We start from the raw sequence: 13,550 nt of genomic DNA, 5'->3' as shown, positions 1-13,550 counted from the left end.
GAGACTGCACAGACAGGTAGCCAGCTCCCTATCACGACCTTCACCCAGCTACTGTCCAGGGCTATTGGGGAAAGAGAACTCAGACTTTACTTCCCACATATAGAAATCATGCTCCTCAAGCACTTGAAAGTAACCTTGTACTCATACAAGGGGATGAGAAAAGTTGAAAACAACTTCGGAGAGTTCCAGGAAGGATAAGACTATGAAGAACCCTGCTTACAACAATTATTTCATGAAGTTGTCAGCCTCAAGAGCCTTCTTTTCCTTTAATATTCTCCCACTGCACTGCAGAAAACATATTGGGTCTGGGTTCAAATTTCCACTCTGTCATGGAAGCTCACATGGTGACTTAGAGCCAATCCAGTCACACTCTCAGCCAAACTTACCTCACGGGATTGTTGTGGTGGGAAAATGAAGGAGGTAACAATGGTGTAAGCTGATTTTGGTCCCTACTGGATAGAAAATCAGGATATAATTCTCCTGTGGGGTTTCAAAGAGCACAATCTTATCCCCAATTTTATTCAACCTCTATGTGAAGCCTTTAGGAGAAATCATTCATAATTTTAGAATTGGATGTCACCAATATGCAAATGACTCCCAGCTCTCTATTCAAATTCCCTGATGATGCAGTTGAGGTCTTGAGCCACTGCCTAAAAATGTGATTAAATGGCTAAGGAAAAACGAGTTGACATCGAGTCCTGACAGAATGGCGGTAATGCTGGCTGGAAACTGGAGGTCTTGAATGAAACTGTGCTTTCCGTTTTTGATGGGATTCCACTGACCCATGATGACTCTGTTAAGAGCCTACAGGACACACAATGACTGCTGGAGAAGAAAGTTAATTCACCTGCAAAATCACTTTTTTTCCAATTTAGTTTAGCTTGGAAGTTTAGTTTAGCCTCTAGAATGGCCTGATTGAGAAGATCAGGAAGGCTCCCACCCTCCTGGCAATTCACAAGCTGTGTGAAACAAAATTGCCCAGGATGAATTTTTATAAAGAAAATATTGATTGCATTGTATAATCTGCCTTGAGTCTCAGTGAGAAAGGTGAACTATAAATAATGTAAATAAAATAGAAGAATACATAAGCAAATAGAGCGGTGGCCAAGGGAAAACATTAACCAACCATTGGCCTGCTTTTGGGCATTTTAAGGTTTCCCAGTGCTGTGCCCTAACTTTGAAATCAAGGGAATGTTTCTTGGGCATTGAATATTCTAAGCTGCTCGAGGAGGTTTTCTGATCTATCTGCCAGCAATTTTTGGAACTCATCCAAAACCTACTAGCTGTGTCTTGCAGCATCTCACAGAGGATCTTGCAAGAAATTGTCCATATGTTCTGGATGACTTCCAAAAGCAAACTCACCTGCAAGCAGTCTTATTTTTTTCTCTCTGGAGACCCCCATTTGTATCAAAGAAAGAGACTTTGGCCCAGCCCCCAAATGGCCATTGACTCAAACCAAAAGTCATAATTGCAGGAGTACATTTGCTTTGTAAGACCTAACTTGCAATTAGCCAGGTCAATGGCTAGACTGAAACCATCTTTTCCAGCTATCAACAATTATTGCAAACAAATTGCCGAGTGTTCCACCATAAGCTATTTTAGACATTTTTACTGACAGTGAAGGGGATATAAAGGCATTAATTTAAAACTTTCAAACAGGACAAGCGCCGTAATGGGAAGAGGTTTCATTAACTCTTCCTGTTCAGCCTTTCATTTTGTTCCTTCAAAGCAAAAAGCACCCATTTAACTAAACAAGCTATCTTCTTTACCCAGAAGTGAAAGAGCTGGCTGTAAATATTGTTCTATTTACAGTGAATTCTCAGTTCAGCAAAGCAACACAGTGCTATGGGGGCTTCCAGAGTTACTATGGGGCTTGCAGAGATGTCTGCTTGCTGTTTTCAGTTTCCTTGTCATCTCATGGCAAAGGAGGTGCATGCTACCTGCCTTAGAAAAACTGCAACAACAACAAAAAAAGAGCAAATTTCCAAACGTGAGATTTTCTTTCTTGTCCATTTCAGCCATTATTTATCCCCACTGAAATGAATACATCTCTTCTGGGAACAAAGAATGCTGAACATCGCTTACCAAACATTCCTTCGAGCAGGAGCATTTCCAGTTTCAGAAATTATTTCTCCATCACTTGCAACATGAGAAGCCAGCAAAGTTAAGCTGGCACAAAATCGTTCAAGGCACAATCCCTCAGGACCTTTTTCTCACTACTGAAATGAATGGACGTCATCAAGATGCCAGCATTGTTTCCATTCACTTATGTAAGGCATGTACAGAGATGGCCCCCCTTTTGCCCCAGATGAGAAGCATTCAGCAGACTCCACATTTTATCTTTCTGATCGTCCTGACGCCAACCTCAAAATTCAGCCTAGCATGTAAAGTTGCTCATTCCCACTTAAAATTTTATTTGAGGGGCCCAGAAACACCTCTTTGAATAATAAAACCCCACAGTTTTAACATGGCTCCTTAGGGAGAAAAAAAGAATACACAGGAAGGAATAAACTTGGAAAGGCATTACTCTTTGGCTTTGTGCCATTAAGAGCCAGAGTCACAGCCTTATGCACTGTGTACCATTAAGATCTTTGATGGCAGGAGTGAATGGGGAGGCCCATTCTTAGCTAGGTGACTAAGAGCCAAACTTCATGTTATGTTTTTTAATGAAAACACAGCAGCTGCAGGGAACTCTACAGCTCCAAAACTGGGCAAATAATTTGCTCCCGGGGCCATTTTGGTGCAGGAAAATGGTGCAGAGAGGAAGGTAAAAGCCACCCCATCCCCACACTGTGTTCCAGAGCTAAACTGGTTTCCTGCAGTTCTTTAAGCGGTTCCCCACAACTACTGTGTGGATGGCATGGAAAGCAACTCAAATCTGAAGGCACCTGACCTAACTTGCTAAAAAATGTAATGTGTTATTTGGTCCTAACAATGCAATCCTTAACAGAGGGCCAAACTACACATGACGAATGACACTTGAACGGCAAGTGGATTGAGTGGAGGGCAAGTGAACGGGGAGAAATACACTTGCTGTTCAAGTGTCATTCGTCATGTGTAGCTTGGCCCAGAGTTATACCCTTTTAAGTCCACTAAAGCCATGGGCTTAGAAGCAAGTAGCTCTGCTTAGAACTGTGTTGTAAGAAATGTAACCAAAGCAAAAGATTATAAAGGAAACTGCTCAATTGCCCATCTCCAGTACATTGTATTACAGGTGGGCCAGTGGCAGATTCCCAGGTTCAGTCCTTGAGATCTTCAGTTGAAAGGATCAGATATATGAAAGAACTTTGCTTGACATTCTGGACATCCAGACTCATAGTAGACAAGACTAAGCTTGATAGACCAAGGATTTGATTTGGCAGCTGTCTGTCTATCCATGACTGATCTGCATGTTGACTGAATGTGCACGGAGGAACAGTGGACATGGGCATGCTGGCCCTACCATCCACCTCCATGAAACTGCTGGGTTGTTTGCATGGTGCAACAATGTAGTGGAAGCTGTTTTCCTAGCATTGCCAATCATGGGAAAAGAGAATACATGAGGGCACTTCCTTCATATGTAAGCATTATGCTATTGAGCCAGCAATCACATAGGGATGGGGCCAGCGAACTTGTGCCCACTCTCCCTTCCTGCACATTCAGTCAGTGTGTAATGATGATGAAGCCTTATTACTTCCCATTTGCTGAGCCGATCTACCTAGCTTCCTATCCTCTCCTCTGACAACAGCTTCCCAAGGTTTCAAACAGAGTATTGCCCCCAATACCTCTTCCTGGAGTTATCTGGAATTGCCAGAGATTGAATCAAGGGCCTTCTACATGCAATGTAGATTCTCTAGCACTGAGCCACAGCCCCTGCCCAAGAAGTGCTGGGCAGCATTATAATGAATGCTGACCAGGAAAAGAGTAGATGAAGTAGCAAGCCAAGCAATGACATAGGGAGTGAAGGGTAGAGACAAGGAAGAAGAGCAAACAGTGGAGGAGACAGTTTGGTGTAGTGGTTAAGAGTGTGGGACTCTAATCTGGAAAGCCGGGTTTGATTCCCCACTCCTCCACTCGAAGCCAGGTGGGTGACCTTCAGTTAGTCACAGTTCTCTGGAGGTCTCTCAGCCCCACCCACCTCACACGGTGTTTTGTTGTGGAAATAACAACATTGTAAACCACTCAGAGTGGGCATTACGTTGTCCTGAAGGGCGGTATATAAATCAAATGTTGTTGTTGTTGTTGTTGTTGTTAAGGTCTTGGAGAAGAGACACTGAAGGTGTAGAAGCAGAAGGAAAGGGGAGAACAAACTGCAAAGTTTGTATTCTAGAGCAGTGAAGGGAAGAAAATGGAGGAAGTGAGAGCCAAAGGAATATGGAAAACAAGGAAAGAGAGGACAGAAGTACAAGGATGGGAAAGAGAGAGATGTAAAAACTGGAGGACATAGCCAGATGGAATTAAGATGGCTGCAGTGGGGGCGAGAAGTAAACTAAGAGGGAGAGTTGGCAGAAAAGCAATCTTCCAAAATACTGATTCATACACAATGGTGTGACAGACCCTGCTGGGTCACATTTACACTTTTCCCTGTTTCCTGGAGCCATTGTTCAACCTATCCTCGGTAAACTGGATAAACAAAATTATTTAAGCATGTACGTTTAAAACATCATTTATTTATACAATATACAAAATGTACAACATTAACAATTCGAAGCACTATTTACACAGGAATACACTGACAGAGAAATACATAGCATAGACAGAGAACAGTGAGACAGAGAATTGCATAAATTTGGTTTCCAATAACCTTACTGCGTGTCCATTTAGGGAATGAAATGGGGCACAAAATCAGTATCCATGGTCTTGAAAAAAACTACAATGACAAAATGATGTTCAGAACATTGTCATGCTTTGAGGGTAAATTTTCAAATTAGGAGCTTACTTTTAGAAACCTGTTACAATTCGACTCTTGCAAAGCATTACACCACTTCCCCGGCTGACATGTTGCATTAATGGCCACAAACAGGACAATTCAAGCTCTCTGGCTTGTAAACAAGCAACATTAAATGAAGTTGGAACAGGAGGGAGATCAGGGATGTTACATACAACCAGATCATGCAAACGACAACAAACCCAGCAGCGTTACAGAGAATTCACAACGCAACATGCACCTCTTTGTAAAGAACAGACATTTTCTTAGGGCTGGTCTACACATTAACAAGCATTGCATGGGGATCAATTGATCGGCATCCCCATGACAAATTTTTCATGACACCACTGTAACATTACCACAGATAATCACATTTCACCCTATTCTCAGGACAGCACCAGCTGACCAAAAACTGATGGTAGTGAAACATGGACTTCAATACCCTTCACAGTCACGGTGCTGAGATGCTAGGTTGGTGATTTCTAACCATTTCCCCCTCCTCGTGCTGCAGGTCTTCACTTTGTCCCCTGCACTGTTTCTGTGTCCCTTGACACGGAAGCAGAATTTTAGGGGATTCAGTAGGCTGTAGCAGGAGGAGGGGGCAGTGTTTTTAGCCATTTACATGTGAGGAATGAAGTGGGTTCATGGATCTTAAGTTGCCGGTTAACATTCCCCCTTTCTCCCAGTTTCCCAAGAGGAGGAGGAAAGAAAGGGCTCTATCAAGCTACTGACATATCCTGTGTATTGGATGTACAGCATTACAATGTGGAAACTGAACCCAAGACTCTTTATTTTTGCATGTTTGTTTCCTTGTACCAAACTCCTCCCCCCAAAGTGTATGCATTTTTCAACATCGTCAGGTCAGCACTATGTATATAAATCATACAACACGCATATGGGATACAAATGAATGTAGAAAAACAGAAAAGTGGAGAACTGAAATCTTGACAAAAATAGAAATGAAGTATGGAATATTCATTCATCCATAGAAGGAACGCCACAAGTTTTTGCTTCTTGTATTTTAATTAGTGCGACTGCCAATGATGCCATATGAAGTAGCTGGGACTGATTTAAAAGTGTTAGGATATGATTGTAAGCAGCAAGAGGATGGAAGATTTGCTTGAGACAGAGAATTATCAAGCATTTGGCATTAGCAATGGTTTCTTCATTATTAGAATGTAATTCTTGTCTGCCTTTCCTTCTGACTCACATTCATAAACACACACACATGAATCTATGCTGTAACTTGATAAAGTGCCAAGTTCCTCACTGAATGACGGTAGCTTAAAACACTGATAAAAATCATCATGATGCTGGCCAAAAACAACTAATAAAATCATTATAAAGTATGATTACATGCCTGTACATCATATAAAGTTTCACCAAATTTTTTATGTGAAAATCAGCCAGTGACACATCTCTGAGTTCACCTTAACCATATCGATGTATTTGTTTTATTTTATTTTGCACCACTGTTTAAAAAAAACCCTAAAAAATGGAAGGCCATTTATCACAAAATATATTTTACATGTCATAGGGACTAAAGCAACTACAGGTGATGCTACTATTAAGAAAGGAAAATTTTACAATCCATTATCCATCTTATCATACAAAAATAAATATTGTGATCTACAAGTAAAATAGGCCATATTGTCATCGATCCAGAGGAGTTAGCCATGTTAGTCTGTAGTAGCAAAATAGTAAAGAGTCCAGTAGCACCTTTAAGACTAACCAACTTTATTGTAGCATAAGTTTTGGAGAGCCACAGCTTTCATCTGATGAAGAGAGCTGTGGCTCTCAAAATCTTATGCTACAATAAAGTTGGTTAGTCTTAAAGGCCGTATTGTGTGACAAAGTATCACCAGTGCCAGTAAAAGAAAATTTATAATTTTGGCATTTTGTTGCTGAAGTTTGTCTCCTGTCAAAGTTCTAATTAAATCAAAATCTTCTTTGTGTTTGTTTCCGAATAGTCCTATGAAAATCACGGTAATCAAATACTCCAAAAGAGGAAGCTCTGCATAGCAGATGGAGATGGGCATACAGAACTATCCTAGATACTGAATTATTGGGAAAGCCTCTGTTTGCCCTTCATAAGTATGGCTGTAACATGTTCAGCACAGTCTTACATAGAGACATAAAGGCCCACATTGGGGGAGGAGGGTGGACACTTTTGTTTCATTGTTCTAACAGAAGAATTAAAAGAAGGGGTGCGACACTGAAAAAGCTCCTATGAAATATTCTCTTTTGGAATGATTGAAATACTTTTTAAGACAAGTTTTTCTCACTCAAAATAAGTAGCAGAGAAGTTTTCATCTACAGTATTAGATTATAATGATTCCTATAGAAACCACAGACATACACAACATATTTTCCAAGGATGTTTGTTTAAATTCAGTTACTTTTGGCAACAATTAATATGCTACTGTGTGGTGATAATAAATTATTAAACAGGTCAGTGTTTTCAATGTTAAAATTTATCTTTATATCCAAATATATGTTTGTGATCCTGTGATCATATGAGAATGTGGCTACACCCAAACAGCAACGATTTTCTGTGTTCCTTCCACTGCTGCTGCTAATGCAGAGGAACCTGCCGCAGCAACACATTGTCCACACTGCAGTTTTCCCTGCACTTTCCTTGATCTGGCACCTTGCAGCCATCACTTCCTCATCGCCAACACCACCAGGGCTTTTGAGGGTCATTTAGACCAGTAACTGACCCATCACCATAGTAACAAAATTAGTAACTGACATACCTTTATAGCTTAATGCAACAGTGCCAAGTCAATTACCAATTTTTAAAACCTGAAAAAGCCCTCTGGTGATGCAAGAGGGGTGGAAACGACAGTTGCGGGGGCCCAAAGTAAGGACAATGGTGTAGATGTCGGCAAGTCCTGCAAAAATGCAAACCTTCTTGTCCACACAATGTGCAAAGGCACTTTGTGATCTTTCCCAAAAGATGGTACCAAAGCTGGTTTGGAAAAGATCACAGTAAAGCAGGAGAAAACACAGGAAGTGTACTTATCCTCAAGTAATATACTTCCTTTTCCTTTGTTTCCCATGGGGTGCAGCTGTTCCTTCTCAACTGGTGGGTATAGTTGTAATTTTGTTTGTAGAAAACTAAAGCACTATATATTAAAATCCATAAATATGCCTACAATTTTAAATGTTAATTAAGTTATAAATGATGCATTTTTCTTGTTAAAGAAGTAAAATAAGGTTCTTTGATAAGAAAGTATTGCATATTTTTCAGCGTTTCCATCCCCCAGCTCCAAAAAACAGATGAAATTTTTCACTTGGCTTCAGAATTTCCAAAAATATTACATTTCTAATTCTAAGTATGTTTTCTCAGGCAGAAACTTCCATCCAACCTAGGAGGGATAAGCAGGCACAGACCTGAGGCCTTGGTTGATTAGCAAATTAATCTATTAGTTCATTAAAATCCATTTTAAAAGTGCCTCCATTTATCAACAAGAGATTTCTGGAAAATTATTTTTTATTATAAACGCTTACAAAAACTACCAGTGATGGACTCCATCTAGCAGAGATATTATTTCTTTTCTCATACAAAAAAGAAGTACATTAAAACACTCCCTTTGGATAGAATATCAGAGAGACCATATCATTCTATATATGACCTTCAAAGAAGTGAGGTTCACGGCCTTTAGCCATGGATCAGTTTGGCTCAGTCCACATCATTTGAATATGGCGCAAGGCTTGATGGGTGGGAGCTGAGGAGAGTAGCTCAGCCAATCAGGACTGGGCAGCAGAGGATGTTGCTGGCTGTCCTATCCCTCAGCCTCCATTCAAAGAACTAACAGACAACAAACTTCCCCCACTTTTAAAACACACAGATCAGAAAGTATGGCTTTTGAACTATTCAAGGCTAAAACAAAGTCAAGAAGTAAATTTTAGAATGAGACTTAAAAAGTAAGATTTGAAATATAAATTAAGATCAAATATTTATGCATAAATATTTTCATCCTTGCTGCATAACCAGCAACTTATCCTAGGACACCCATGGAACAAAGACCAACAGGAGAAATGACATAATCACTGGTGTGTTTTCCTGATGTCTTTGTGTGCGATTTATAGGGGTTATTGTGGCAAATACAGCATCACTTGCATTTCTGGGCAATGGCAAGTTGCAGATGTTTCCTTCGCAGCAAGAAGTACAGATCTGAAAGAAAACAGGACATTTCATTGGAGAACTGCCCCCATGTTTGAAGACTCCTTCAGTGAATAGCAAGTTCAGTGTATAAACCTACATTTACAGGCAGAGGGAATTCAGAGCAGGGAAGCTGTATGGCAGGATAGGGAGGATTAATCCTTTACCTACTTACCTTTATTATACTCTCAATTTACACCTCGGGCAGTCGTTTCTTCTATGGGGGTTCTAAAAACACATTTGAAACTATTTGGAGATGTTCAAATAGGGTACAGAAAGGGTAAACTGCCCCTCCCCTATTGTTTCCTTGACTTAAATTGCCCTTTCCAAAGTGCCTTATCATTATAAAACAGGATATCACCCCTCAGCTATCTGCATTTGCTTACATCAGCTTAGTTCCTATATCCAATCTAAGCTATATTTATCTATGGTTCCTTCTGATAAATCATAGGCTAAAGGGTTAGCCTTCTTATTTAACATCCTCTGCGTAAGAGTTACAAATACCTAAAAACTTTGCTTATAATTATGGTAATAGCACTCTGCCTTTTTCATCAAACAACTTTGAAATTCTCCCCCAAAGCAACAAATACATACCATGAAAAGGTCTGGCCACATGGATAGTTATACAAGATGAAAGACAAGCCATCTATTTCTTCAGGGAGGTTCTCCCTTGTACTTGTTTCCCGTCATATTTTTATGTTCCCAACATAATTATTACAGCAATTTCTGAATTTTAGACATAGGGGAGGGGAAATCATGTTTTGATTTAGTGAAGAAATTCACTACTGAAGTAAAAAAAAATACTAGTATCTGTTTAAGGCTCTTCCCTGATTTTTTTTTTCAAAAAACCCCCAAACCTAATTGGAATCCCATTTCCCACGAACCCAAAGGGCAAAACCACAGACCAGCCACTACTCCTGGGGCATTCCAGTTCTTAGAGCCAGGGACTCATCACATAAACGTCTCTCTGTTTCAGTGGTATAGCCCAGAAGGTGCCTCTCCTTTACTGGTTCAACAAGCCTATTCTCATGGGATACCTTCAGGTGCGTGGAGATGATTATGTGCTCTCTTCTGCTTTGCTTTCCACTGCTCCTGGCCTGCCAAACTGCCCATTCTTCCATCTCTGCCTAGCCTTTGTGAAACCTTTGAACTCCACCGGAAGTGTGAATTAGAATGATTATGCACTGGTACCGATAATACCAATGTCACTCTACCCTGTTTACCTGTATTTATTCTCAATCACACCAAATAGGCTGCATACTAACCTGCTTGCAGCTTCCAATGAAATCCTAATTAGAATTCATGCAAGCTTGTAAGCTTCTGGAGATATTTTAAATAAAAGGAAACCTTTTTCATGCAGGCTGGAATTCAGAGAAACTTGTAGCTAGTGCTAAGTGTCCGGTGGTGTTTCGGGCTTATCCTTCATACACAGCACTTCCTTAAAGCTGCTGTAGCATACTGGTTAAGTGGTTGGGCTGGTGGTTTGAATCCCACTAATGCCATGAGCTCAGCAAGCGGCCTTTAGTAAGCTGCTCCTCTCAGCCCCAGCTCCTGAGCGGCATTGTGGTGATAATAATAACACTTATTTGTTCAATGCTGAGTGGGGCACTAATCTGTCTAGAAGAGTGGTATATATAATAACAACAACAACAACAATAACATTTGATTTATATACCACCCTTTCAGGACAACTTAATGCCCTCTCAGAGCGGTTTACAAAGTATGCCATTATTATCCCCACAACAAAACACCCTGTGAGGTGGGTGGGGCTGAGAGAGCTTCAGAGAGCCATGACTAGCCCAAGGTCACCCAGTTGGCTTCAAGTGGAGGAGTGGGGAATCAAACCCAGCTCTCCAGATTAGAGTCCCGCTCTCTTAACCACTATACCAAACTGGCTCTCACAGGCAGTTTGCTGTGCTATGCACAGGCACTACTACTACTACTACTACTACTACTACTACTACTACTACTACTACTACTACTACACAAAGTAAACCACTTTTGCAATACAGTGGACTTTTGAAAGTTGTGATATAGCATAGTTGTATAATTGCTACTATGCCTAAAAGTCGCTTCTTTAGATCTCAACCCTAATTATGCATGCAAGGGTCACCTAATCAATCTGGATAACCAAGTTTCACAATTTCTTAGTATTTTTCTATCCTGGTACTTCAAAAGCATCTGTTTGAAGTGGCTAGTGGTAGGATCGCCATACATCCCAAAGAAATTGGTGTAGGAGAAAGATACTTGTCAATTTGTGAAAGGTATGCAAACATTTTGTGTGCTTTGGAAAAGTGGAGAATCATTTAAGAACTATGAAAAAAATTGATCTAACATTAGAACTGATTCAAGTGGTGAAAAGAGCAGATGCATCCACAGAGGACTATTTCCAGAAAGTATGACAGTATGGACTACAACCATGAGGGTAACAAGTATATCACGAGAGAGAATTTTACCTTATTTCCATTTCCTCATTGGTCTCACTTAGTGAATGCTTATCTGTTCTTACCACTGTCAATAGAAGAAGCCCCTACTTAAATACATGGTGCCAGTTTTTCCTCACATGATGTTCCCCTTTCATTTAATCATCAATATTTTGAGTGGCTTATAACATTAAAAAGTCACAAAACTGAATCCTTGTGACTAAATGGGAGCATTGTAACTCTGTGCAATAGTTACATGTGTTGTGTGAGAAAGGCCATATTGAACAGTGTGCAAGCCAACAAATACACAATTTGGATTCTCACCTTAAGCCCATCTGGGAAATCGAGGCATCCAGTAGATAGACAATGCTCCAGACGCACACAGCGCTTTGTAACAGATATGCTCTTTCCACCGGCTTCCAGCATGTGTTCTGTATAACAGTATCTTGTGTCTAACAAGAAACAGAATCCAGTAAGTGAGGACTAACCATCCAGTTATAATTCATCTGACACAACAACATGGGAGACATCGTAAAATCAGATATGCAACTTATTGTGACCATCTGGTGACTTCTGGTTCTTCACGTTCTACAACTACAGTGTGCGTACCAGAAGCAATCTGTCTTCAACATATTTCTAAAAGCTATCTGTCTTCAACATATTTTGTGGCAACAGACTGAGTAAATTACGAGCTGTGGAAAGGAGACTGATGCCAGCTAATTTAATGGGCAGCTTCCAAGTTCAAGTATTGTGTGATAGAACCAATTATCTCTATTCATTCTCTCAAAAACTTGCACTGCCTTACAAACAGCCAGTATGGTGTAGCAGTCAAAGTGTCAGGCTAGGTTTGAGAGACTCAGTTTTGAGTCTCCACTTGGCCATGGAAGCTCACTGGGTGACCTTGAGCCAGACACACTCTCACCATAACCTACCTCATGGTGTTGGTGTGAGGCTAAAATGGAGAAGGAAAGACTGATGTTGTAAAGTGATTTGGAACCCCACGGGCAAGAAAAGCAGGGCACAAATAAATAAATATAGGGTTAGATAAACCCAACAAATTAAGATTGGATAGTTTTAGGGTGCCACCTTACAATTGTCAAAGCATTCATTCTGTCCACTAAATTCTCAAAGATCACAAATAACATGTGCACAGGCAAAACTGACCACCCGCCCCCTCAACTGTCTTCACTTCACAGCAGATGCAATATAGGGAATTATGGGCCACGCCTGGGGCCGCACAAGGAAGCAACACTTCTGTCAGGCTTAAGCCATATGCCACATATCCTTTTTTTTCCCTAGGTGTTGCTTTTTCCTTCACTTCCCCTTTAGTACTCACGTACCTAAATGGAATCAGGGGATGTTTTCAAAAGAAAACCTGCTTGTACATTAGAGCACTTCTTCCTTCCCCTCTCTTTGGGAAAAAATTATTACAGTGCTGCTGTTTAAAGAGCCTGTCCTATAAAAGTTTAGTCTCAATGAAAACACAGTTGAAAACAAATGCATCTAGATTTTAAAGATCAACACTGTCAGAGAACACAGAGCCCACCAAGCACTCTATTCTCAAATCCAACAGCCAATGGGCTTTTTGGACATTTTCCTTGAATAAGCTGAACTGATCTGAGCTTTCTATTCTGCAAATCACTTGCTCATGAATAGCGTCCCATTGTTTCCAGATGTCTTTGGGGAAGAAATTGCAAGACGCTTCTGTCCACTCCTAAGTAAAAGGAAGGAAATCTAGCTCTTGTTGAATGTATCATGTGCAGCTTAATAGTTTTATGTCTAAAGAAGCTGTGCTAGGTGAATAAAACACTGCAACAGTGCAGGGTCTGAGCTGATTTTGAAGCCTTTGTTGAAAAGGTAAGACACGGATTAGACTTTCCACCTGGTCAGTTCCAGCCTCCAAATCCCGTATTTTGTAAAAATACAGTGATCCTGCTGCGGCCAAATGTAAGAGACTCCTGGTGCCTTTTGAAGTAGATAAAACAAAAACAGCTTTAATATAAGCCTAACTATGGCAAATGTATCTCAGTTGGATCAACAACAGATAGCTAGA

General features: G+C 40.5%; 1 protein-coding gene across 1 annotated transcript in view; it reads right to left on the bottom strand.

The window, feature by feature from the left end:
- Window positions 1-4,695: 4,695 nt before the first annotated feature.
- Window positions 4,696-13,550, bottom strand: part of LYPD6 (LY6/PLAUR domain containing 6) — an 87,582-nt gene continuing 78,727 nt past the window's right edge. Inside the window, exons 4-5 of the mRNA XM_054971722.1 lie at window positions 11,822-11,949; window positions 4,696-9,086 (exon numbers count right to left, since the gene is read on the bottom strand). Coding sequence (XP_054827697.1) covers window positions 8,916-9,086; window positions 11,822-11,949 — 299 coding nt within the window. The 3' untranslated portion in view covers window positions 4,696-8,915. The remainder of the gene's footprint in view (window positions 9,087-11,821; window positions 11,950-13,550) is intronic.

Source organism: Eublepharis macularius, chromosome 2 (genome assembly GCF_028583425.1).
Source record: "Eublepharis macularius isolate TG4126 chromosome 2, MPM_Emac_v1.0, whole genome shotgun sequence".
Lineage (NCBI taxonomy): Eukaryota > Metazoa > Chordata > Lepidosauria > Squamata > Eublepharidae > Eublepharis > Eublepharis macularius.
This window is presented reverse-complemented; position numbering and strand designations above follow the sequence as displayed.